This window comes from Onychostoma macrolepis, chromosome 01 (genome assembly GCF_012432095.1).
Source record: "Onychostoma macrolepis isolate SWU-2019 chromosome 01, ASM1243209v1, whole genome shotgun sequence".
In the NCBI taxonomy this organism is placed as follows: Eukaryota; Metazoa; Chordata; class Actinopteri; order Cypriniformes; family Cyprinidae; genus Onychostoma; species Onychostoma macrolepis.
In genome coordinates, this window is record NC_081155.1 from 1,884,257 (window position 1) to 1,911,756 (window position 27,500).

The 27,500-nt window shown below is 40.4% G+C and overlaps 2 protein-coding genes across 3 annotated transcripts in view; both read left to right on the forward strand.

Annotated features, from left to right (window-relative positions):
- txndc11 (thioredoxin domain containing 11) overlaps positions 1–9,180 on the forward strand; it is a 10,939-nt gene extending 1,759 nt beyond the window's left edge. The window contains exons 2-12 of one of the 2 annotated variants that reach the window (XM_058777983.1): positions 1,614–1,830; positions 1,907–2,004; positions 2,111–2,240; positions 5,617–5,710; positions 5,784–5,896; positions 5,984–6,181; positions 6,448–6,865; positions 7,614–7,756; positions 7,933–8,045; positions 8,128–8,208; positions 8,284–9,180. In XM_058777983.1, the coding sequence (XP_058633966.1) occupies positions 1,614–1,830; positions 1,907–2,004; positions 2,111–2,240; positions 5,617–5,710; positions 5,784–5,896; positions 5,984–6,181; positions 6,448–6,865; positions 7,614–7,756; positions 7,933–8,045; positions 8,128–8,208; positions 8,284–8,782 (2,104 nt within the window). In that variant the 3' untranslated portion in view covers positions 8,783–9,180. The remainder of the gene's footprint in view (positions 1–1,613; positions 1,831–1,906; positions 2,005–2,110; positions 2,241–5,616; positions 5,711–5,783; positions 5,897–5,983; positions 6,182–6,447; positions 6,866–7,613; positions 7,757–7,932; positions 8,046–8,127; positions 8,209–8,283) is intronic. The other variant, XM_058777990.1, reaches the window with a different exon arrangement.
- A 2,671-nt stretch (positions 9,181–11,851) lies between these two features.
- Positions 11,852–15,947, forward strand: LOC131541938 (NLR family CARD domain-containing protein 3-like). The gene is made up of 4 exons (XM_058778001.1): positions 11,852–12,078; positions 13,427–13,584; positions 13,683–13,808; positions 14,081–15,947. Exons 2-4 carry the CDS (start codon positions 13,436–13,438, stop codon positions 15,945–15,947), a joined length of 2,142 nt encoding a protein of 713 aa, XP_058633984.1. The 5' UTR covers positions 11,852–12,078; positions 13,427–13,435.
- The last annotated feature ends 11,553 nt before the right edge of the window (positions 15,948–27,500 follow it).

Consider the following 27,500-nt stretch of genomic DNA (forward strand, 5'->3'; position numbering starts at 1 on the left):
ACCAAGCCAAGGGCCACTGACCTATATACAGGTGCTGGTCATATAATTAGAATATCAACAAAAAGTTGATTTATTTCACTAATTCCATTCAAAAAGTGAAACTTGTATATTATATTCATTACACACAGACTGATATATTTCAAATGTTTAATTCTTTTAATTTTGATGATTATAACTGACAACTAAGGAAAATCCCAAATTCAGTATCTCAGAAAATTAGAATATTGTGAAAAGGTTCAATATTGAAGACACCTGGTGCCACACTCCAATCAGCTAATTAACTCAAAACACCTGCAAAGGCCTTTAAATGGTCTCTCAGTCTAGTTCTGTAGGCTACACAATGGCGTTACTATATTATATTATTAGAATGTAATTGTTCAGTTCATCTGAATGGATGCAGTGTAGCTGTATTTGACGTCGTTACATAAACTCTAGTGTGAAGCGCACGACTCGCCGTCGCTTTCTCTCACAGACACGCACACAAACAAAGATACAGAGCGAGAGAGTCTTTCATAACATGCAGAATCATGTAAGCGATATTCTTTGTTGTATTTTCGGAGTTCCTTTGGAATTCTTCAGCTTTTAAGAACTGCCGGTTTCTCTGGTAGTGGGCGGAACTAATGCGCAAACGACAATCTCATTGGCTGGCGCTCACCTATTATCGTCCCTGTTTTGATTTCAGCAAATCAATTCGAGCGAACGCAGACAACGTGATTAATATTCATGAACCCAGCAGCTCATTAATCCTTAGTGCGTTTTATATTGATGACAAATATGCATTCATACTTGGTTATTCTAATTACTAAAGTTCTATCATATAATATTAAATTATCATAATATTATATTATAATGCTGGACTGACTGATAATAAGTGTCAGTAGATAAATAGTGTAGATTTAATGTACAATGTTTTATAATAATAATTTATTCTTTTTAGTGTCCATTTCATTAATTTAACATATTTAATATTGGGGGTATCCAAAGTTATTAGACATTTGAATTTTTTTTTTAAAGTAACGCAATAGTTACTTTCCCTGGTAATTAGTTACTTTTATAATGATGTAACTCAGTTACTAACTCAGTTACTATTTGTGAGAAGTAACTAGTAACTATAACTAATTACTTTTTTAAAGTAACGTGACTCACACTGGTTATTAGATCTGTCAGAATTAATATTTTTACATTTTTTGGGGGGATCAAACTGTAACGCGTGTCTCAACCAGACTTGATGCGATAAAAAGTATCTTTTCCATGTAATGTTTGTCACCCGCGAGAGCAACACGTGACAATAAGCCACACAGAGTTCTGTTTTAGAAATGTTTTTTATTTTCTGTAACATCGCGGCAGGAACAACATGCGTAATATGACCGTGATAATCTCAGGTAATGATTGTGTGCTTTATTCAATGTTAAAAGTGTCTAATGTGAGTTTGACTATTTTGCGTGATCTTTATAGCCATACTGAAGCAACAACAGATATTTTACCTCAGATCTTGAAAATAAATGAATCATTGCATTGCATTTTATTTACATTTTACACAACATCACAACTTTTCTGGGATTTGTATGGTTTATATAAATCATTAATAAGACACTGCTCTGTGTGTGTGTCAGTCGTGTGAAGAGCGTGGTGGCGTCTCCTCGGGCTCCGCTGCGCTTCTTCCCGGCCGAGGCTCCGCTGGCAGATCTGTTCCTGGGTCAGCTGGAGGAAGTGGATCGTCTGCGGGAGGAAGCGGACGTGACGCTGGTGTTCTACTACGCCCCCTGGTGCGCTCACTGCATCGCTGCACGACAGCACGTCCAGCAGGTGGCGCTGCGGCTCGCCCAGCAGGTGACGTCCTCAGACCACATCCAGCTACAACCAGCCTGCCGTTTCCTGTCTGTGATGATGCGCTTCCTGTGAGCAGGTGCAGTTTGTGGCGGTGAACTGCTGGTGGCATCAGGGCAGATGCAGGAAGCAGAAGAGCTTCTTCCAGTATCCAGTCATTCATCTGTACTACAGGAGGTACACACACACTTACAGAGACCGAGCCGTGAGCTCATGAACACTCATCATTATAACTCTGTGTGTGTGCGCGTGTACGCATGTCTGTCTGTCTGTGCGTGTGCAGGGTCGGTCCGATCGAGTACAGGGGTCCGGTCCGGTCTGAGTATCTGGAGAGCTTCATTCAGAGAGTTTCTGCTCCGCTCACGTACCTGCCCTCCGTTACAGCCCTGCACACCTTCCTCACGCAGCACCAGGTACACACACGTTCACTGTTGTGTTTTACAGTAATAATAATAACATTAAATAATGTAAATACTGGGCAAAAATAAATTAATAATAATATTTTTATTGGTGCTGTTGAACTATTAATTGCATCCAAAATAAAAGTTTGTTTACGTAATATATGTGTAATATATATATAAAAAATGAAAACGTCACGGTACCAGGTTTTTTTTTAAGTACCGGTGGTACCGAGTACCCGGTCGACCCGGTTCTTGATGCGTACGGCCCGATGATTTCCGTGATGCAGAAAACGCGGACGGAATCTCGGAATCCAGTTATAAAAACGGAATTTACAGTTTAGCACGGAATGTCACGGAATTTGTCAAAGTTTGGATGAATTAATCAAAAGTAGGTCATTGCACTTAAATCAAATCGCGATATGGACTAGTATCTGTAAATATTAAACCGCAAAAGTCAATTCAAATAGGAATCCCGCATGTTCTGCGAGTCTCTGTGAGTGAATGAATTAATGACAGAAATGCGCGGTTTTGTTTACTACATACACTGAAGCGCGTGTGACGCTCGCGGTGATTTCAGCATCTGCCGTCTCAATGAGGACATAAATACATAAACATCTCCAGAACTGCTCTGAGAGTCACTTCCCGAGCATTTTACCGTTTCATTTGAGTAAAACCAGCGTCATATCATATAGCTACACACAGAAATTTAAAGGTATTCACGGCACCCCGTCAAAATAAAAGTTCGGTTTAGATATTGTGCCAGAAATATACTACTATTATTTAGTAGAATGTATGTGATACTATTACTACTACTGTTTCAAAAATTTATAAAACTTTATTTTTTAATAAATAATCACACAATATTTCTTCCATGTTTTAATTTGAATAGTAAATTCCCTTTATTTAGGCATACCAAAAAATAAAATGTGTTTAAATTTCATTAATTAAGACATTAAATTTGGGTGAAACGTGTTTACTGTTTTCCATACTTTTATTACTTGTGGAAAAACTTGAAACACAATTTTAAATAAGCATAAAGAATGGCACTGATTTTTGTACATTTTATTTTTGTTTGACTTTATTAATAAAAATAGTGTGTTTTTTTTTTTTTTAATTAGCATGTTTTTCTATGGTACCGAAATTGGTACCGAGAACCGTGGATTTTCTCTGGTATCGGTACCGAATACAGAAATTTTGGTACCATGACAACACTACATGGATATATATATATATATATATATATATATATATATATATATATATATATATATATATATATATATATATATATATATATATATATTAGTGCTGTCAAACGATTAATCGTGATAAAATGAATAAAAAGTGAATAAAAGTCTGTTTACAAAATATATGCGTGTATGCTGTGTATATTAGTTGATTAATTGCATTTGCAATTCCGGTGGAACTCCCTTGAAACGCGATTGGACTCGTTTTGTTGTGAAAACCTGGCAACCGTGGCACGCTACACGCGGAAATGTTTGAAAGCATATATATGAACGCTCAAAACAGCACATGGAAATTACTCGAGCAGTAACAGTGTTACAGTGCATTTCATTACTGAAGACTTCCACCTTAAGATAATATAGGCTATATAATAATATATCTATTCTTATTCATTTAAAGTCTGTCTAAAGTTAACAGACCGTGTTTAAGAAGTGCAATCCACATGTTTACATTTATGTTTATTACAGTGACTTTGAATGACCTAAATACTGAGTGGTAAAGCAACATTTGTTTTTATATTTGTGTAATCTACTTTAGTTTGTGTGATTCGTTACTGACATATTCATAATAATGTTTACACCAGGCTTATTTGTCAGTGCTTTATGTTGTCATAATTATTACATGTGTACAATGCTGGAAGTTCAACAAATCAGTCAATATACTACTGTGATTGTAGTTGTTAAATAATGTCATTCATATCAATTCATGCATCACCTAATTTCATCATATCATACAGGCCTGGCCTACAGAAAAGAACATTTATGTTTAATCTATCTAATATTGTGTTGCTCATACTGTACAATGAATTATTGCTTGTCTTTGTCGAATAATACAGAACATAAAGAGCTTTAAAAAATAATTGCATATTAAATCGCAATATAGGTAAGATAAATCTCAATTAGATTATTAATATATAGACACACACACACACACACACACGTGGTTTGGAAAAGTATGGAAAAAAGAAAGCAGAGTATGGAAAAATATTTGTGTTTCCAGACTTTGCCCCTATTTGTTTTGTTTTTTTTGTTTTTTTATAGAAAATTAAGAATTTAATGAAAATAAATTTATTGTACAAGACGTGAGGTTTCATGGCAGCTGTTTAGTCATTCTTTAGTGATCACCAAATATGACTGAATGAATTCAACACACACTTTCTTATTATGCAAAATGCTTTCTTAGCACCGTATTACATAACTCAAGGACCTTTGCAAAAATAAAAAATATACAGACTTTTATGTGCGCACAAGAAACCATTAAATTTATCATATAGGACAATGCACCCTGAGCCACCTGTTGTGCCATCAGCACATTTGGTGGTGTGGTTTCTTGGCCGCCGCAGAGTATGCGTTACTTAAGACCTTGAAATATGGCATACTGCCCCAATGAAAGCCAAATCTTCAACACTTTTTTACAGTACCAGTCTTTTTATAGACCCTTGAACTTGGCAAATTGTATGCCATCAGCCCATTTCGTGTCATGGTTTCTCCACCACCAGCACAGAGGATGTGTTAAATTGAACATTAGTCCTTGATATTAGAGGTACTACGTAAGAAAAGCAACGTTTGGAGCAGGTAGATCTGTTAATTCATGTGCATCCATGCTATTGTTTTATTCATAGTAAGATGCAGTGATGCACAAAGGAAATAGGTTTTATAAAACTAGAAATTGTAATGTGTAAGCATGCAAAACATTCCCATGCACGTGAATAGTTTCTCAAGGGCACAAAAAAAGTTTCTTGTGTGTATGTAAAAGTCTGTATTTTTTTATTTTTTTTATTTTAGGGACTCTGTGTTTTCACTTTGAGAAAATCAATGAAAAAATTAAAATATTTACAGATGACTGTACTATATACCAAATATAAAGCTGAAAATAATGCTCTTTGAACCATTTATGTTAAATATGGTCTGAAAATCTACTGAGAGGTTTGGAAAAGTATGGAATTTTGAAATGGAAAATGTGTAGGAACCCTGATTTAAGAAAAATGTTATATTTCTGTATTACATATATTTATATATAATATAAATGATACAAATATAAATATATACATGTTCTTTTGTGACATTTCTATCAACCATGAAATTCCTGCAGTGTTATTATTGTGTTTTTTGTGTGTGTGTGTGTGTGTGTGCGCGTGCTCCAGCAGGCTGTGGTGGGTTATTTCCGGTTCAGCTCGTCTCCTCAGCCGGCCGGTTACATGATCTTCCTGTTGTCCGCTCTGCACACGCTCAGACGAGGTACTGACCCTCCCTCACACCTCACTAACACTGACCCTCTCAGCTGTGACACACTGCCTTCTGATTGGTGCAGATCAGCAGGGGGAGGTGCGCTTCGCTGTGGTGACCAATCAGGCGGTGGCAGAGGGCGTGGCACTCAGGGAGGATGAAAGTGTGTATCTACACCGACGTTTGAACAGCTCACTGGTTTGAACACACTTCATTGTATTGATCCATATTGAGCATATGCTCGTACAGTGAAATATAACGCTAGTTCTGTGTTTCTGAGCGCAGGTTTTCCCGCGGACTCAGAGGAACTTCACTGCACAGGCCGTCTGTGATTGGGTGTTTGAGAACAGAGAGAGCGTCATTCACTGGATTCAGCCAATGGGAGCAAAGAGTTACTCACTGGAGGCGGAGCTACAGAAAGGCCCTGCCCTCCTGACCTTCCTCCCGCATAATCCTCTCACAGCCAATCAGCTGCTGACTCAGGTTCCTCCAGCAGTTTGTGCTATTTTTATAGTGTCTTAAAAATATTATAATATGACGTAATATTACAATATCATACAATGTTTTAAGTAGGAATCAGTTTTTTTGTAGTGTAAGCATATAAATATGTAGGTTTAGAGTGAAATATACATGCTTAGTTTTTATGTCCTTGTTCTGACAGAAATGTGACAATGAAGTGTTCTCAGCAGTGTTGTGTAGATCACATGATCTTGTGTGTGTGTGTGTGTGTGTGTGTGTGTGTGTGTCAGGTGAGTGCTGTGGCTCTGCAGTATCACTGCAGCTCAGAGGAGGATTGGTTCCCGCGCTGCTGTCAGTCTCTGTCGTTCTCGTCGGATGCGAGCGTGTGTGAGCTGTGTGTCTCTCGCTGCTGGGCTCTGGCTCTGTATCTGCAGCGGGTCAGTCTCTCTTCCTGCCGGAGCGTCCAGAGCTCGTACGGTGCGTTCGGCCGGTCGAGCGTCTGCTGCAGGAGCGTCCCCAGGCCTCCGCCGGACTCCATCACGGGCCTGCAGTGCCGCTCCAACAAGACGCTGCGCTTCTACCTGCTGGACATTCAGCTACACTGGCCGCTGGCGCAGAGACTCGGAGCGTCCGCAGACCTGCCCTTCATCACCATCATCAACCTCAGAGACGAGACGCACTATGTGCTCAACCACACCGACACACTGAGTACAGTACACTATACACACACACACACCACACATACACACAACACAAGCATTACAAAAATCTAACCCTGAGGTCATAAATGCATGAATTAACATTTCTGCATTTGATTTTGAGAGCATAGGTCTCAATTTAGATATATTTTGAAGATGAAAAAATGCAGTTTTACAGATGCTAGAAACGTGGCTGTCAAATGACAGATTTCTATCGAACAGCACACCTAGGTTCCTGACTGATGAAGAATAATTGACAGAGCAGCCGTCAAGTGTTAGATAATGTTCTAGGTTACATGTGGGGTTTTTAGGTCCGATAATTAACACCTCTGTTTTTTCAGAATTTAGCAGTAAGAAATTACTCGTCATCCAGTCTTTTTATATCGACTATGCATTCCGTTAGTTTCTCAATTTGGTGTGTTTCACCGGGCCACGAAGAAATATAGAGCTGAGTATCATCAGCATAACAGTGAAAGCTAACACCATGTCTCCTGATAATATCTCCCAAGGGTAACATGTAAAGCGTGAAAAGTAACGGCCCTAGTACTGAGCCTTGAGGTACTCCATACTGCACTTGTGATCGATATGATACCTCTTCATTCACTGCTACAAACTGATGGCGGTCACATGCTCATACTCCCTCACTCACACACTCTCAAGATCACTCACTAACTCTCATTCACACACTCGCTCTCACTTCTTCACACTCACACACGTTTCTGCAGCAGTATTAATTGTTCTCTCTCTGTGTGGAGCAGCAGATTTCATCCAGAACTTCAGCGCGTCCTACAGTCCTTTACACAGACATCTGGTGGGAAACAAACAACAGCAGCAAACACAGTCCCTCATACAGGAAGTGACCTCAGACAGCTTCCTGCACACCGTCATGGACTCACAGAGGGTGAGAGCAGCTTTTCTTTTAATGTTTTTATTTAACATGAGTATGAAAGACAAGCACACAATGCCGCAAAGTAAATTTTTAAATTTAGAATAAGTGTCCGTTCACATCCAGGTCAGTAACTATATTAGCGTCCACACTAGCAGACGATAGCTGTGATGTTCTCCGTCTCTCATCAGGACGTGCTGCTGCTGTATTATTCTGCCTGGTGTGGCTTCTGCTCGGTTCTCAATCATGTGTTTCTGCAGCTGGCTCGTCTGTTCCAGGGTAACAGCGCCATCACGGTGGCCAGGTGTGGAACTGCACATTACGCTTCACATGACAGTGCATTCAGGAGTGACTGTGAGTTAGTGTGTGTGTTCTTGTTGTTTCAGAGTGAATGTTGACCGTAATGATCTGCCCTGGGAGTTTATGGTGGATCATCTGCCGTCTGTGCTGTTCTTCCCCAGACACAGGTCATAAACTCATCATTTACTCTCGTATTGCTTAAACCTGTCATTTCCATTCTGAATCATCACTGTCTCTCACAGGAAGCAGATGAGTGTGAAGTTTCCAGAAAACACACCCTTGACGGTCCCCAACCTGCTGCGGTTCGTTCTGCAGCACACAGACCACACCCCCTGGGAGGAGTCAGGTGGTGGGGTGGAGCCTCGGTCCCTGCTGGAGGCGGAGCTTCAGGCGCTGCAGCAGCAGGTGTTTTCTCTGCATCGGGCCAGAGAGCGTCTCTCTCAGCAGCTTTCGGTCCTGTGGAGGGAGAACCGGCGGCTCACGCTGCACACGCACATGCTGGAGACCCAGAATGCCGAGCTGCAGGAGCAGAGCGGGAGGCTGGAGACACTGTACAGGGAGAAAACACGCCAGCTGAGCGAAACTGTTCACAGACTGCAGAAGCTCGCAGACGCATCTGAAGAACTGCTGAAGGAGAACACGCTCCTCAAAGTGCTGCTCACCGTCCTGAGAGAGAGAGACGGATGGGAAGGAGACAGTCAAGACACAGATGGACAGGAAGGGAAGTGTGAGGCTTCCTGATGACAGACATTATCATAATCTTCCAGAATCTCATGAAACCTCTGAAGAACATGTCCAGCTCATATTTCACACACATGTCAAATAAGTCATTTCTCTAATGAATCTAATGAAAATCATTGGGAATGAAAAATACAAGAAATGCTCAACAGTAAAACATCTGATAACATTACAGTAATCAGAATTAAGTTTTTTGCATTGTAATGATGCACATTTTTTTAATTAATTATCATGAAAATAATGTCATAAAATGCCTTAATGGTACAAAAACAGGTTTGATTTTCCTGATGCCAAATATAATTTGTCTTAATATTTTGAAGTGAAATGTGGCCTGGACTGTTTTCATGATTATTTATGATTGTCATTAAAGATGTGAGTGATCAATAAAGATGTTCCTCTGATTCAGAGCAGCTCTTGTAAGCACATTTGGGCTTTATGAGGGTTTGATCTATGAATATAAACAATATCAGCAAAACACTGTTCAGACAATAAGTATTTCTATTTGTTTCATTAAAATCAATTTTTTTTTCTAAATTACTAGTATATAATGTTTCAGTATTCAAGGTTTTTTTTTAATATCGTTAAGATTTTAAGGGTTAAAGCTTAAAGTTAATGGTGGTGAATATGATCATTGCCACAAAGACCACACAAGTGTCCTCACTGCGAGAAGAGCTTCAGCCACAGATCAGGTCTGAAGAAACATGTGCGTGTTCACACCAATGAGAGGCTGTACCAGTGCAGTGAATGTGGGAAAGCTCTCAAACTCACACCAGAGAATCCGCTCTGAGGAGAAACTACATCAGTGTGAACACTGTGAGAAACAATTCCTCTAGAAACCCCATCTGAAGAGTCATGAACAGACGCACAGCGGAGAGAAACCAGACCTGTGCTCCCACTGCGGGAAGAGCTTTTCTGATCCACTTCCAGCTTCATTAAAAACACGAGTGAAGTATGTTACAATGTTCAAACATGAAAGTAATACAAAGATAAAGATGTCTCCACTTAATGGTTAACTGTAACGGTTTAAAATTATATTAAAGAACATTTTAGAAAAAGTTTTTTTTTGAACTTTTATTGTGATATTTCTAACTTCTGAATTCTAGAGATAATCGTGTGTTCAGTGCACATTAGTGCATTTGCTAAGAATGAACTAGACATATAGTAAATGTTTTCCATTTTCCTTTTTGATCTGGTCCAGATTCAGTCCAGTTGTGGAGTTTGTGATCAGGTTCAGAGAGATCTGGTCTCTTAACACCTGTGGACACAGTTTGTGTTGACTGCATCAGTTTCTACAGGGATCAGTCCAGAGACTATCAGGAGACTTTGACTGTCCTCAGAGCAGAAAGAGATGCAGAACGCATGCTGTTCGACAAACACACAGAGTCATAAGATGATGATGATAAGGAATAAAATATTTGTTAAACTGTATCAGACCAAACATGCTACTTTTTTAAAACAATATATTCAAATTAATTTAACTTAATTGTGCTCATTACTATATTTCCGGCTTCCTTTTTTGTGGTTATTTCTTTTCTTGAGCTCAAAAATACATTTTTATTTTTTATACAATTTTTCATCATTTCTTCTACAGTGTGTTTGACAGCAAGACTTGTTTAATTACTTTTAATTATAAATTATTTATTTTAATTATTTTTTCACTATCTTGTGCGTGTGAGTGGCTGATGGCTTATAGCGGCTTTTGGAGAGTGTTTTTCTTTTCTGTATTTTTGTGAAAGACTGACATTCTTATTTTTTTATCCTGTTTAGTTTCTTTTTTATTATTTTCTGTACTGTTAATCTCTGTAACTCATTATTTTCTATTTATTGTGGGAAAGTCCATAAATATAGAAACAGCCCCCATTGCTGTAGAAAACTATTGCAAAATGCTTAGAAACCACTTCAGGATTTCTTGCATCTGGGTCACGTGAGCTCTGAAGTACGGTGGCCGAGAAGTGCTAAACAATTCGAAATTCTGAAAAAAAAAAAAAAAAAATTACAAACGCAAATGCAAATTTAAAAAATAATAAATAACAATACAACACTTCCGAAAACATTATGACAATGAAATGAGATACAGCTCTCTGCTTGCAGCACTTCAGTTACTCTCGTCAGCTGACTGTTTCTATAGCAACCGGGACTTCCAACAGCAGTTGCAGTGACTTTATCAATTAGTGATTGGCTCTTTCATTCAGAAGGCGGGGCTTTCTGCGATTAAGCGTTGCATTTTTCCCCATTCAAAACTATACTAGTGACATGTCTTGGGTATTCTATAGTCACATATTTTTTTTTTTTATCAAATAATGCGTCTTTAATAGCGGTTCACTTAACGATTGCGTTCACATCAGCAGGAACCGTACCCCAGACCACCCCTAAGCGGACTCGGGTGTGTTTCGCGGGTGCTCACCCGAGCTCGGAAGACTGCATTCATCATCCGACCGAACTCTGACATCATTCGAACCCGGGTGCGCACCAAAAGTGCTAGTGTGAAAGCACCCTTAATGCTGTTTGATGTAACACAATTCCAGTTAAATTTTCTTAATAAAAACACTGTTCAACTCTTAATATTTTGTATTATCCCCTTTAAATGATCTTTGCCCCACAAAAATCCCAATTTACCACACCTCAGCCTGCATGTTTTTGTTATTTTTTTCGTTTCCATTTGCTCAAATAGCAAAAGAAAATTGCCACGATAGTGTTTTCACGAGAGCAGAACTATGTCAAATTTACCGTCACTCCCAAACACCGTAGCTATTAGAAACACCCTCCTATTAGCGATAACTAGTTTTTTTTTTTTTTTTTGTAATCTGATTCAAAGGTAATAAGTACAGTGTTGTAAGTGTATATACATATATTTATAAATATATATTCCATAGTAAGGGCAATTCATACATTTCAACTGTGTTACTTTAAGACCATCTCCGAACTTTCTACCACTACTCTGCTGTTCTCTCTTAACTTTGATTGACAGATGTCTCGTCCAGTCAGCGGTGAGTAATCTATTCTCACACCAGTGGCGCTGTCTCAAACTATACCTATCTTTTCCGGTTTGTCTGATTTGTCATTGTGTTTTCTGAATTGTTATTTTGTTTTTTAGATTTGCATTTACGTTTGTAATTTGTTATTTTGTTTTCAGAATTGTGATTTGTTTTGCTCTTCTCGGCCACCGTACTGAAGTGCCACCTGCAGGAAAAACAAGAACTTTGTCTGACTTTATCAGGAATCTGTTCAGACTGAAACCAAAAGTTAAACTTCATCGATGAGGAGCAGCCATTTCAGAGACTCAGAAACTGTCATAAACGGTGAGTTAATTTATTTGTTTCTAATATGTCATTATCATTTGTGTTTGCATGTGCATTGTTAGGTCTGTCAAACTTAAGATCATTTGGTGTCCTGATTTATAGCCACTTAATCCACCTTTTTCAGTTTCATTTGAGAAATAAAGCTTGATTTCTCTTTCTTTTTTTTCATTCATGCATATGAAATTAATGTTAGACATAATGATACTGAAATCTGATTTGGCCAGGCCTGACAACTTCTTCTAGTAGTCTAGTAATTGCTTAACCTGCCGCTTCATCTATAAACAAGATGTATATAGATATATATTCAGATATATACAAGATGGCAGCCACGGTTTGTAGCTCCTTGGTACTTGTGCTTTCTTTGTTTGTTTGTCCTCTTTTAAGTAACTTTTTTCCGATCCACATTATTATTATTATTATTTTTACTTAATAGTTCTTTCTGTTCTCGCCATATATGTATGTATGTATGTATGTATATATGTACCAAGAGCTCCTAAAAAAAAAAAAAACAACAACAAAAAAAGAAATCGCTTGTGTATTTGCACACACTTGGCAAATAAACCTAATTCTGATTCTGATTCATCTGCTCTTCCACATTCTCGTCCTTCAGAGTGAAAGCCATTTCAGCTAAAAGAAGAATCCGTAGGCCTTTAAATTGCTGAAGATGAGCTTGTCAGCACCTTCAACATTTCATCCATTTTACAAGGATCATAGTCTTTAGATCCTTCAAACATCGTGTTGTTACAAGAGCAACAACAATATGCACTTCTGAATGGAAATGTATCTTGATGGGCAATTTAAGGTGTAAAAAACCACAGATCATATCAAATGTTTCCCTTCACACCCTGAAGTTAGCAAGACAACAGTTCTCTTCAAAAGTCTAGATTCCCACCATTCACCGTGGGTCCATATGTCTCGATTTGCTGTAGTACCTGCATTGACAGCATAATGCAGTGCATATGCCACCTTTTCCAGTTTACTGTGATAAGTGTGTTTAGATTTGGATAGTGACATAATGACAAACATAATCAATGTTGAAACATCAATCGCTAAAGTCTCACACATGGTGAATATATGCAAGTTGAATGTCTCTGAGTTGAGCTCACCTTAAGCTGATCTCCTTTCTTTTCTCTTTTAGAGTTTCATTAGCAAACCAATAGGCACCATATGACAATCACACATTTTTTTCCTAAATCAGCTAAGCGTTTTGCTCTTATTGAATCGAAGAAGTAATTACTTATTTTTTTACTCCGCACAGTTTTCTTCTGTCAGTTATTAAAGAAGATATTATAGATATATTGTAGTTTTATAATTTGTTTCCTGTTTCTATATACATGCTTCTTGCCAGTTTACAAATATGGAGAACAGAGAGGACATTGGATCTGAAATGATGCAAGAGTCTCAAGAAACATCATCTCCTGAGCCTAGTTGTGTGTCGATGAAGAGTGGCAATTCATTGCTTCATCCTCCTGAATTCAGTGATGGACCAGAGACCTCTGACCCCAGGTGGGCACTATTTGGTGACTATTCGAGTAAACAGACTGACCTGTGAAATGAAATGGCAGTCAGAACTAAAGGAAGAATTATTATGTATGTTTTCTCAGTATAACCAGAATGAGGAAGAGAAGAAGATCTTCATCTCCAGAACCCAGCTATGTATCTTTGAAGAGTGACAGATCCATGAAGATGACTCATCATCTCAGTTACAAAACTGTGACCACTGATCATCTGTGAGTATAAACATATAAAGGGTGATTTAACTGATCTAATGAAACTAGGTTGAGACAATTTGAGAGCCAATAATACACTCTCTCAGTGCACAAAGAGTGAGTTCTTTTCTTTTTTCATCCTTAAATCTATGGACAAAAGTTCAGTAATTGAAAATGAATTTTGATCCCAATGTCCAGACGTCAGACATCGATTATGTGGAAAATACAAGACTGCCATCTGTAATGCTTTACATGTAAAGTTTATTAATATATTAAATCCTTTATTTTCATAGTGTATACAGAGATGGTCAGGCTGGAGCCCTTAAGCAGGATCCTCCTGGACCAGTGAATGATGAACTACAGAGAGTCAAAGACCAGCTCAAAGCCAGCATGAAGAACAAGTATGAGAGATTATTTGAGGGACTGAACCTCCAGGAGAATGAAAGCCTCCTGAACAGGATCTACACACAGCTCTACATCATAGAGGGAGAGAGTGAAGGAGTGAATAAAGAACATGAGGTTTTACAGATGGAGAAAACAGCCAGAACACAACACTCACAAGACACTCCAGTCTACTGCAATGACATCTTTAAAGCCTCAGCTGAACCAGGATGTGAGGAGAAAGACCAGATCAAGACTGTTCTTACTAAAGGCATCGCTGGAATCGGAAAAACCGTCTCTGTGCAGAAGTTCATTCTGGACTGGGCCGAGGGAAAAGCCAATCAGGATGTAGATTTCATGTTTGTGCTTCCATTTCGAGAGCTGAACTTGATCCGAGATCATCAGTACAGTCTTCACAGACTTCTGCTGGACTTTCATCCTGAACTTCAAGATCTGGACTCAAAGATTTATGAGGAGTGTAAAGTTGTGTTCATCTTTGATGGTCTGGATGAAAGCAGAATCACGCTGATGTTTTCAGACGCTCAGAAAGTTTGTGATGTGACTGAGACTTCATCAGTGGGTGTGTTGATGTCAAAGCTCATGAAAGGAGAGCTGCTTCCCTCTGCTCTCATCTGGATCACCTCCAGACCAGCAGCAGCCAATCAGATCCCCTCCAAATACATCAACCGTCTGACAGAAATTCAGGGATTCACTGAGCCTCAGAAGGAGGAATATTTCAGGAAGAGAATCAGTGACCAGCATCAAGCCAGCAGAATCATCTCACACATCAGAAGAGCAAGAAGCCTCCACATCATGTGCCACATCCCCGTCTTCTGCTGGATCTCATCCACTGTGCTTCAGAAGCTCCTGGAAGAAGATCTGAGTGCAGAAATCCCTCAAACTCTGACTGAAATGTACATCCACTTCCTGCTGATTCAGATCAACATGAGGAACCAGAAGTATGAAGAGAGAGATCCAGAGAAACTCCTGCAGTCCAACAGAGAAGTGATTGTGAAACTTGCTGAAGTGGCTTTCAAACAGCTGATGAAGGGCAATGTGATGTTCTATGAGGAGGACCTGATTGAGAGCGGCATAGGCGTCACTGACGCCTCAGTGTATTCTGGGATTTGCACTGAGATCTTTAAGGAGGAACCTGCTATTCATCAGAGGAAAGTCTACAGCTTCGTCCATCTGAGCGTTCAGGAGTTTCTCGCTGCTTTTTACGTACTTTACTCACATGTGGTCAAAAATGAGTCACTGCAGATTCTGGATGAAAAATTCAAACAGCACATTTCAAATAAAGATTCCATCTTTGATCTACTAAAATCAGCAGTACGCGTAGCCCTTGATAGTGAGAATGGAAATCTGGATCTGTTCCTGCGGTTCCTGCTGGGCGTCTCACTGGAGTCCAATCAGAGACTCTTACAGGATCTACTGACACACACAGAGAACAGCTCAGAGAGCATCAGGAGAACTACACAGTACATCAAAGAGCAGATCAAAGATGGATATGGACTCTCCACTGAAAGATCCATAAATTTGTTCCTCTGTCTGCTGGAATTGAAAGATCAGACTTTGTCCAGAGAGATTCAGGAGTTTGTGAAATCAGACAAACACTCAGAGAAGAAACTCTCTCCTGCTCACTGCTCAACAATTGCCTACATGCTTCAGATGTCAGAGGAGCCGCTGGATGAGCTGAACCCCATGAAATACAACACATCAGATGAGGGGAGAAGAAGACTGATACCAGCTGTGATCAAATGCAGGAAAGCTCTGTGAGTGTTTAATCTTGTGTTTCAGTGAAGAGTGATTGTTCCCTTTCTGTCGTTCACATCTACGTTGTGTCGAGTGTACGACACTAGGGGTCGCTCTTGGGAGCCCAAAGACCTCTGACATCTTTGAGAAAAGGCCAATGAAATTGGGTGTGCAGAATTTGCATAGCTGACCACGCCCCGGACATCCGGGTATAAATAGGCCAGTGTGGCATCTGCTCATTCGTTCTGTTTTTCAGAGTCGATGCAACGTCTCTTCGTGAGAAGCAGCACTCATTCACCTCTTGATCTCCTTGTCGTTGGAGCACGGTCAGTGGTCTCTCCCTTCTCATACACAGATAAGTGTTGTGAGAGTACCCCTGGGAGCTTCAATGGTGATCTCAAGAAGAGTAAATTTCCTCTGAAAGAGCAATTTTCTCTAAAAGAGCTACACGGGTGGAATTGTGTGATTCATCATGCCTTTCCGTCCGTGTGTTTCTGGTTGTGGTTGGCACGTCTCGAAGGATGACCGGCACGAGCGCTGAATTCAGAGTTTGGGCCATGCTCACACTGAGGCAGTGCTCGTTGATGGATGGTGCGCCGTTTGCCAGGCACTTCCCATCAGCACGTTGCACTCGCGGCTCGGGTTCTTCACTAAAAGACCCAGGGTCACCGCGGCTGCTTGCTGTTCTGGTCCTTCTACCTCTGAGGTATTGCAGGAACTGCGCTCAGCGACTGACTACGCCCTCCGGGCTACAAAGGTCACAGTGCAGGCTCTGGGAAGGGCGATGTCTACTATGGTGGTCCAGGAATACCACCTGTGGCTCAACCTGGCTGAGATGCGGCAGGCTGAGAAAGTACGCTTTCTCGATGCCCCCATTTCACAGGTTGGTCTCTTTGGCGACACTGCTGGGCAAATTCTTCCACAGTGAAAAAGCAGACGAAGGCCATCAAACACATCCTGCCTCGGCGCGGGTCAGGTCCTGCTCCTGCTAGTGATGCACGATCATGATTTTTCATGGCCGATTCCGATACCGATTTTTTACAAGCAAACCGGTCGATTCCGATAACGATTTTATTTTTATTTTTTTTTAAATCAAGCAACAAACAAGAAAGCATGAAAGTATACATAAACAAGATTTTTATTTGGTATTTAACAGGCCAAACTGGGTTTTGGCTATTAAAAATAACTGTAACCATCTGAAATTAACAGCAGTAACTGCACAGTAGGTAAGCTACATTCAATACAAACATAGGTACTGACAAAAGCATTTAGCTTTTGTTTTTAAATTGGGTTGAATCTATAAACTGGCCTTAAATGAATACATTAACTGTAACCATGTAATTTTAAAGGCAATAACTGCATAGTTCCACAATCCAAACAGCACAACCAAAACACATTCAACACTTCAAACAAAGATGTTACTTAATCAGCATTCAACATTTGTTTTCATTTTTAAATTTGGTGTAAAGAAAAAAGGTCTTTAACAGTGAAACTAAATAAAACCAAAGTTGGCTATATGAATATATTATTCCAAAATGTTAAATCAAATAATGTTTAGTACAAGGAGTAACACAAAGATTCTACAGCAGGTGCTTTTTAAATCAAATTAAGTTCATGTAATTTTAAGGTAAAATTAAAAAATAGGCCTAATCATCCTCTATCTTACAGAACTGATGTTTACTTCTGGCTTTTCAAAAGTGCATGCGAGTTCTTCTTTACAAAAACAAGCATTTCAGCTTTGTCACAAGTTAGTCTGTTTGGTTTCTCATCCAACACGTGAGAAGCGGAGCTGAACAAACGTTCACTGTCTATGCTTGTGCAGGGCGCGGACAGGTACGCTCGCGCAACTTCAGCGAGCGCAGGAAAGCGGCTCTTATTTATCCGCGATTAACTTGTCCTTTGCAGACATTGCAGATTGCAATTTTCACGTCCTGCGCACAGATTTCGAAATACTTCCACACAAATGACATGTTCGCGAATGATTAGGCTTACAAATGTAGTCTGTGCACGCGGGCGCACTTCCGGAAAAATCGGCCGGAAAGACAAAACCGCCGGTTACCGATCGCACATTATAAGCAAAAACCGGCCGGTTCCGATTTATGGCCGGTCAACCGGTGCATCCCTAGCTCCTGCACTCCTGAGTCAGCAGCCTTCGTCTGCTCGTCGCCGGGTATGGCCCCCTGCGAGGACTGTTGAGGCCCCGCAACAGCCTGGGCCTTCAGTCAAGCCTGACCAATGGCCCACCACTCGCTGGAAGTTGGCACTGCCAGCCCGTCACCAGCAGCGTTACTGGCCATCCCATTTGCGACAACGCTGAAACCATGCATCAGAACCTGTTTGGACGCAGACACTCTGTCTCCTCATGTTCAGATGCAAAAGGTCTATAACTTAGCCCATTTGATGCATGTCGGTGGCGCATGTGACAGACCCTGCAGACGAGGTGTGTGTTACAGGACGTTTCGCCTCCTACCACTGTGCCTTCCACTCTGCTCTGCTTCCAAGAGAGACTGGGGCACCATGTGCAATGGGCATGCAGAATCAGGGTTCTGGACAGGCCCTCGGCTGCGTTGGCATATCAATTGCCTCGAGTTGCTGGCAGTGCTTTTAGCCTTGAGGAGGTTTCGATCCTTGATCCAAGGCAAGCACGTGTTGGTCCGGATGGACAACACAGCGACGGTTGCATACATCAACCACCAGGGTGGTGTTAGCTCCCATCGCATGTCACAACTCTTCTGCCATCTCTTACTTTGGAGCCAGCACAGACTCCGGTTTCTGCACGCCACTCATATCCCAGGTAGGGATGCAGCGATGTTTACAGAGCAGAGGTCACCTTTTTTAATTCCAATAGGAGCGATTGACTTTTTTTACTTTAGTATTATTATTTTGTGCTGTATTATTGGTTACGGTGTTATTTCTGTTTCAAAAGGCAGCAATAAATAACACTTTAATATCTAAAGAGTGTTTATGTGATTTTATGTTGTGAAATGACTAAATGCATAATAATCATAATAATCGTAAAACTGTGATTATTCCTCAGACTATAATCGCATTCACCAAATTCTATAGTCGTTGCATCCCTAATCCCAGGCGAGTTCAATCGTAGCGGATCTCCTCTCGTGACAGGTCTCGATCAGGGGCAAGTGAAGGCTTCACCCCCAAACGGTTCAGCTGATTTGGAGTCAGTTCGGCCAGGCACAGGTAGGCCTGTTTGCCTCATCGGAATCGACCCATTGCCAGTTGTGGTACTCCCTGACGGAGGCTCCCCTCGGCACGGATGCACTAGCACACTGCTGGCCCAGGGTCTTACTCAAGTATGCATTCCCCCCAGCGAGCCTCATTGCACAGACACTGTGCAAAGTCAGGGAAGACGGAGAACAGCTCCTACTTGTGGCCCCTTATTGGGCCATGGCATCAGCTCCTCCATAGCGAAGGACACGATTTGGCATCCACGCCCAGATCTCTGGAATCTTCATGTTTGGTCCCTGGACACGACCAGGAGGAACTCCGAGACCTTTCACCAGCGATGGTAAATACTATTATTCAGGCCAGAGCCCACTCCATGAGGCGGCTGTACGACCTGAAGTGGTGCATTTTCATGAATTGGTGTTCTTCCTGGGGAAAGGACCTTGGAGATATGGTATCGGTTCTGTGCTCTCCTTCCTCCAAGAAGGCCTGGACAGGCGCCTGTCTGCTTCTGCACTCAAGGCCGTGTCCACACACCGTCCGCATTACGTCTTTTTCGTCATCAGGAGTGCTCCCGTCCGTGTGCAGATAATTTTTTGAGCCCTCACGGACGGCGCATGCGCATACAACAGCGCATGCGCGAGGCGAATGTTGAGACCGCGCAAGTCAAGTAGTTGGTACTACGCATGTGTCGAGCTTGTCCGGCTGTGCGCAAGACGGAACGGAATGCGGAAAGTGAAGTATACCCGGGCCTTTAAGGTGTACGTGGCCGCAATTGCAGCTAACCACGACACTGTGGGAGGTAGATTGGTGGGGAAGCATGATCTGGTTATCAGACTCCTCAGAGGCGCCCGGAGGTTGAACCCTTCGAGGCCACATCTCGTTCTCTCTTGGGATCTCACTGTGGTCTTAGAAGCCTTACAGAGAGATCCGTTTGAGCCCCTTCAGTCAGTTGATTTCAGTGCCCTCTCTATGAAGACGGCCCTCCTGACTGTGCTCACTTCTGTCAAGAGGGTGGAGGATCTCCAAGCCCTCTCCGTTAATGAATCATACCTGGAGTTCGGGCTGGCAGACTCTCATGTTGTCCTGAGATCCGGCCTGGATATGTGCCCAAGGTTCCCACCACTCCTTTCAGGAACCAGGTGGTAACATTGCAAGCTATTCCCTTCCAGGAAGGTGATCCCGACCTGTCTCTGTTGTGCCCAGTGCGAGCCCTATGCACATACCTAGATCGCACTCAGAGTTTCAGACGTTCTGAACAGCTCTTTATCTGCTTTGGAGGACAGCAGAAGGGGAATGGTGTCTCCAGACAAAGAATCTCCCACTGGATTGTGGATGCGATCCTAACGGCCTATCAGGCCAGAGGCCTTCCCTGCCCACTGGGTGTGAGGGCTCACTCTACCAGGGGCATGGCTGCATTAGCAGCCCCGGCAAATGGGGCCTCTCTAGCAGATATCTGTAGAGCTGCAGGTTGGGCTATACCTAATACATTTGCTAGATTTTATAACCTACGAATGGAACCAGTTTCTTCTAGAGATTTGATTGTCAGTTCTCTGACTCAAGAGACTGGTGGGGTGTAGAGCTTGCTACCAGCGCTACTCCCCCCAGGGTGGTTATGCGCTTATTCAGCCCAGCCCAGGTTCCTTCATGAACTCTGGACTACCCTTCCATCACATAGCACTTCACTTAGCGAAGTTTGGCGGAGGAACTCTGTTAGAACTCATTACGAGGTAGGTTCCCTTGAGTGAACTCTCGTATTGGTTTACTGCTCTACATGTAGCAGCTCCTCTTGCGGCCCCATGTGCGTATTCTCCACTGATTTGCCCTTGAGGCTCAGTGTTCCCCTAGACAGACATTCAATCTGTCAACAGGTTCTGGGTTTTTGGTAATGCTCCCTTTATGCAGAGCCCACTTCAGAATCTTCCCTATGTGGTACTTCCTCTGTAAATCCATAGGTGGATCTTCACATGTTACCTCCCCATTGGTTAGGATGTGATCTCCGTAGCGCCTTTCCCCCATTGGGGAATAGTCACTGTCCCAGCGTTCACCACCAATACTTTTTCAGCTGTTATATTATGGTGAGTATTACTTGTGGAAAAGGCTTTGGCCTCTTGTTGGCTCTCCCAGATGTTGGAGAGTGAGGTCTTAAGTCTTGGGCATTGGAAGGTTACGAGGAGGAGAGGTGCATTTGGTTGTGACATGCTGGCTTGTCAACATCGGCTCCCCCGTGGACTCGTGACGCAGTTCGGCAGTTGTGACGTTTAGTACAGGGACCCCTAGTGTCGTACACTCAACACAACGTTGAAGTGAACGACAGAAAGGGAATGTCTCTGTAACGTATGGTAACCCTCGTTCCCTGATGGAGGGACCGGAGACATTGTGTCCTTCATGCCACAACTCCAAATTGCCTCTGAGTGGGTTGAGACACTTCTCGACTCCTCAGAACAGAACGAGTGGGCCTATTTATACCCGGATATCCGGGGCGTGGCCAACTATGCAAATTCTGCACACCCAATTTCATTGGCCTTTTCTCAAAGATGTTAGAGGTGTTTGGGCTCTCAGAAGCGACCCCCTAGTGTCGTACACTCAACACAACGTCTCCATTCCCTCCATAAGGGAACGAGGGTTACCATACATAACAGAGACGTTTTCTGAATGGAATTACAGTTCCTGTTGTTGTGTGACTGATACATCTTTAGTATGTTTAGTTTATTTTTTCTTTTATAAGAGTGAAGAATGATATTATTGAAATAACAATTGTATAATAAAGTAAATAATTAAATTCTGCTCTCTTCTAGTCTGTCTGGCTGTAATCTCACTTCTCAGTTTTGTGAGAGTTTGTCATCAGCTCAACAATCCTCAAACTGTGTCCTGAGAGAGCTGGATCTGAGTAACAATGACCTGCAGGATTCAGGAGTGAAGCTGCTTTCTGATGGACTGAAGAGTCCAACCTGTCAGCTGCAGATATTGAGGTTTGTATCTACATGTGTGTATACTTAAGTGTGTGAGGGGGGGCTGCCTTACTTAGGAACAATGTGCAATTACTACTAAATTGTAATCTATTTAGAGTTGAGTTTAGAATTTATAGGATGATGCATCATACAATATGTAACGAAGTTCATAGTTCGGGGAAGTAGAAGGCAGGAACCAGCGAACATTTAAACTAGTGCTGTCAATCGATTAAAAAATTGAATCGCGTTAATCACAGTCGTGGACTGTGATTAATCATGATTAATCACAAATGTAAAATACTAGGATTTACCTGTAAATGTGTTGAAAAAGAAATGCATGACAAACTAGTTTAAGGAAACAGAACCTTTCACACTTCCGCCAGGTATGAGACATAATCCTTATTATTCTTTTATCATTATTCTTTTGTTTTTAATTCAGCCATTATCAGCCTTTATACTGGCAATAAAACATTTACCAAGCCACATCGCTCAATCCCAGTATACATTTACCCAACTATTATCAAAAGTATTTCTAAATAAATACAGCAAAATATTTCTTGCGACCTTACGTGAAGTATTATGACAAAATACATTATAAAGAAGCATTGGACCTGTTCTGCAGCTACATTAGAGCTAACATTAGCATCATGCTTCATAAGACAATTTATGAGATTAATAGTACACTTTTACTCAGAACTCACTACAAACCACCATCGAGTGTTTGTAACAACTTCCTTTTGCGATCACATGTGGTATTTGGTCGTTTACTGTTGTTAAAATTTATTTAAGGCTATTCATAGCCTTTTATAGCGCTGCACAAATTAGCATTTCAGATGTACACATTCATCTAAAAAAATCACATACAGGCCATATCCTATCGTAATCGTGTTTATTATCTTATATAATCTATAGTGGCTGTTGTCATGTTTATTTCTGCTGTGTAAAAGCCTTAACATGTAAGTTATGCTCTGTCTGAAACTCACGTTGTTTGTGATGTTACAACCGCCTCTCCGTTCTTAAGTCGTCAGGTATACATTCCAAATATAATACACATTAGTAAAAGGATCTATTTTAATTATTATTTGTCTATATACACTTTGGGCGGTCGCGGTACATTATAAAAGTAGCACAAAAAACCGCAAACCATGGCTCTGTAATTATTCCCGTGACTGTATTTTCAAAATAGCCCACTTGTGCTGTTACCCTGGTAACACTGGCTCGCTGTACCCTCATCACACAATGATAGATAACCTTCCGCGCTGGGAAGAAGTTGGGGTCAAACCTTTTCAAGCGATTAATTTGCATTAAAAAATTTTTAACGCATTATTATTTTTTGTTTAATCGCATGCTGTTAACGCATTAACGTTGACACCCCTAATTTAAATGCTTTAATAATAATAATAAACAAACACAAAATGAAAGTAAAGCAGCCACTTTTTAATTTTTTTATTTTGTAATAATAAAACCACCCCACTCGTCACACAATATATGAAAAAAATAAAAATAAAGGAAATATTTGTTAATTTTAGTTATAGCACAAAATTGAAGTATATGATGACCATCTACCTGATGTTTTTATTTTTTAGATTTTCACTTTTATGTACAGTATATCCATGTATTTTAATACAGTGCACAGTAATTTATTTGTGCACTTATGTTCATACAGCTCTGGGAAAAAAATAATAATAAGAGACCACTGTAAAAATAGCAGGTTCTCTGGATTTATTATTTCATTTATTATTTATTAGTTCATTGGAGTAAAATTTTTACTCTATTCTACAAACTACTAACAACATTTCTTCCTAATTTAAAATATTGTCAGTTAGAGCATTTATTAGCAAAAAATGACAACTATCAAAATAACAAAAAAAGATGCTGTTTTCAGACATTAAATAATTAAAAGAAAATAAGTTCATATTCAGTTTTAAATAACACAATATAAATGTTTTAACTTAGGAAGAGTTCAGAAAGCAATAAAATTTCCAATTACAGCTTTCATGCCTCTTTGAATGATGTCCACCAGTGTTTCACATTTCTGTTGGGCGACTTCATGCCACTCCTGGTAAAAAAACAAAAAAAAACAAAAAAAAAACAAGCATTCATCTTCCTCTTGTTCACATTCCAGAGGTTTTCAGTTGGGTTCAGTTCTGGAGATTGGGCTGACATGACAGGGTCTTGATCTGGTGCTCCTCCATCCACACATTGATTGGCCTGGCTGTGCGGATTGGTGCATTGTCCTGCTGAAAGAACCAATCCTTTGAGTTGAGGAACATTGTCAGAGCAGAAGGAAGCAATTTTTCGTTCAGGATAATCTTGTACGTGTCTTGAGTTATGCATCTTTAACAAAGACTTATTCGTCCAATTCTAGCCATACTAAAGAACCACCAGATCATCACCAATCCTCCACTAAATTACACAGTGGGTGTGAGAGACTGTGACTTGTAGGCCTCTCCAGTTCTCTGTCTAACCATTGGAGGACCAGGTATTGGGCAAAGCTTAAAACTAGACTCACCAGAGAAGATCAGAATCAGGCAGATCTGTCTGTGTAAAGGACACATGACTCGAGCCACATACAAGATTATCTTAGAAGAAAACATGCTTCCTTCTGCTTTGGCAATGTTCCCCAACTCGAAGGATTGGTTCTTTCAGCAGGACAATGATCCAGTCCGCACAGCCAGGCCAATCAAGGTGTGGATGAAGGACAACCAGATCAAGACCCTGTCATGGCCAACCCAATCTACAGACCTAAACCCCACTGAAAACCTCTGGAATGTGATCAAGAGGAAGATGAATGTCACAAGCCATCAAACAACACCCAGCTGTTTGAAATTTTGCACCAGGAGTGACATGAAGTCGCCCAACAGCACTGTGAAAGACTGGTGAAGGGCATGAGATGCACGAAAGCTGTGATTGAAGGGTTATTCCACCAAATATTGATTTTTGAACTCTTCCTAAGTTAAACACACGCACAGAGAAAGAGGCGTGATTCAGACACAGCGTGAACACCGAAATTGATTCCTCTTTCACACACACACAAAGTTATGATAAAATATCAGTTTTGGCAAGTATTTGTCACTGCAAAAAAATGAAAATCCAGTTGCGAGTGAAATAAAGTGTGGGGGGGGGGGGGGGGAATTGAATTGAATTTATACAACAGTTTATACATTTTTGATTTTATACAAAAGTTAATATTAAGTGACTTAGTGTTCCTAAAATGTGTCTATTTTGCTCTATTTCGTCAACAAAAATAGTTAAAAAACAAAGTCACAGCTGAGCCTCTGTGCAAGTCTTTGACACAGCGCTGATTTGTTTATGAATGAATCTTTGCTTTTGAACAAATCTAGTCAGTCAATGATTCAATGATCCATTCATAAAGAGAGTCACTTGCTTCGTTCCTAAATGAATCAGCTGTTTGAACGAATCAATTGGATGAATGATTCAGTGACAAGGACAGTGACTTGATGCCACCTACTGGCGGTTTCTGTTTCATTTTTTTTTTTCAAATTGAGTCATTTAATTCATTGAAATTTATATATTTAAAACATTAATCTCGTAACATTGTTATTATGAGATGCATTAATGCCACCTCTGAGTCTTGTCAAAAATTTCTTAAATTCTGTAAATATTCCTTAATGCCACATGTGTGCTCTTCTGTGCCATGCAAAGATGAATTGTTAATGCTGATTTCATTTGACTGATTGTTATATCTTAATTAGGGCCCGAGCACCGAGGTGCGAGGACCTTCTTGGAATTGCTGGCAACAGGAAGTGACATGTTTAACACTGTAATGGACTCCTAGGTGCATATTAAAAAGTGTCAACAAGTGATAAATATGCTGGCAGCATGCTACAAGCATACTAAAACATGCTAGCAACACTTAGCTAAGTGCTAAAGCATGCTATAGTAATGCAGTGAAACGGGAAGTTGCTGTAACTCAGGCATGCAGTGTCCAATCTGCCCCAAATTTTACAAGTTTGATAAGAGGCCTGTCCTGAACACACATACATTCCCGTATTTGGTTATAGTCATAGCGCCACCTGCTGGCAACAGGAAGTGACATGTTTTAGACTGCGATGCACTATTAGCAACACAGTAAAATATGCCATTGTGTGCTAAACATGCTAGAATAATGGTCAAACATGATAGCAACGCTTACTAAGTACTAAAGCATGTTATTAATACCATGACACAGGAAGTTGTTGTAACTCAGGCATACAATGTCTTATCTGCCCTAAACTTCACACCTTTTATAATAGTCCTGGCCTAAACGCATCAAAAGGCCAATATTCAGTTTTATAAACATACCGCCACCTGCTGGCAATAGGAAATGACTTGTTTTACACTAACTTAAACATGCAATGTCCAATCTCCACAAAACTTCATATGTTTGGTAAGAGTCCAGGTCTGAAGCATCAAAAGGCCAATATTCAGTAATAATTATAGTGCCACCTGTTGGCAACAGGATACGTCATGCTTTGCACTAACTCAAACATACCATGTTCAATCTGCACCAAACTTCATATATTTGATAAAAGTACTGGTCTGAAGACATCTACAGGCAGTGTTGGGCAAGCTACTTGGAAAATATAGTGAGCTAAGCTAACAGTTACTCTTCTTTAAACGAAGCATAACTACACTAAAGCTACAGCCCTGGGAAATGTAGCAAGCTAAGCTACGGCAACATGGCAAAAGTAGTTTACTACATCCAAGCTATTTTAAATTTTTTTTTTTTTTAATTCTATTGAACCAACATCACACCAAGTCAATGCTCTCTCAGTGATCAATAAAACTGTCAGTCAAGCAGATAGACAGGCATCAGTTTAATTGTTTATTCAGCAGCTTCCAAACCAATTTGGCAACATAATCAGTATCAAATACAGGGCCGGATTGACCTCATATTATGACATAGGCAAAATAAATTTTCGCTGTCAGCCGGAAACCTCCTATTGGTAGTTGGTATTGTGGCTTTATTGTATACAGATACATTTATATAAATGGTAACACTTCACAATAAGGTTCAGTAGTTAACATGAACTAAGAATGAACAATATTTCTGCAGCATTTATCTTAATGTTAATTTCAACATTTACTACCGAATTATTAAAATCAAACGTTTTTTGTTAACATTTGTTAATGCACTTTGAACTAACATGATCTACCAATGAACGACTGTATTTTCATTAACTAACATTAGCAAAGATTATAAATACTGTAACAAATGTATTTTAATGAAATCGTATTGTATAGTGTTACCACATAGATGTTTAGGCCTACAGATAGGCTATGTTTATTTGCATCGTTGCATGTGTCAATAGATATTAATATAAACATTTCACCAAAATCAAGTTCAAATACGAAGGTTTTGACCAGGGAAGGATTTTATTTTATTTTTTTATGACTCGTGTCCCATTTTCCCCATTTTTCTGTCATTATGTGGGTGTTC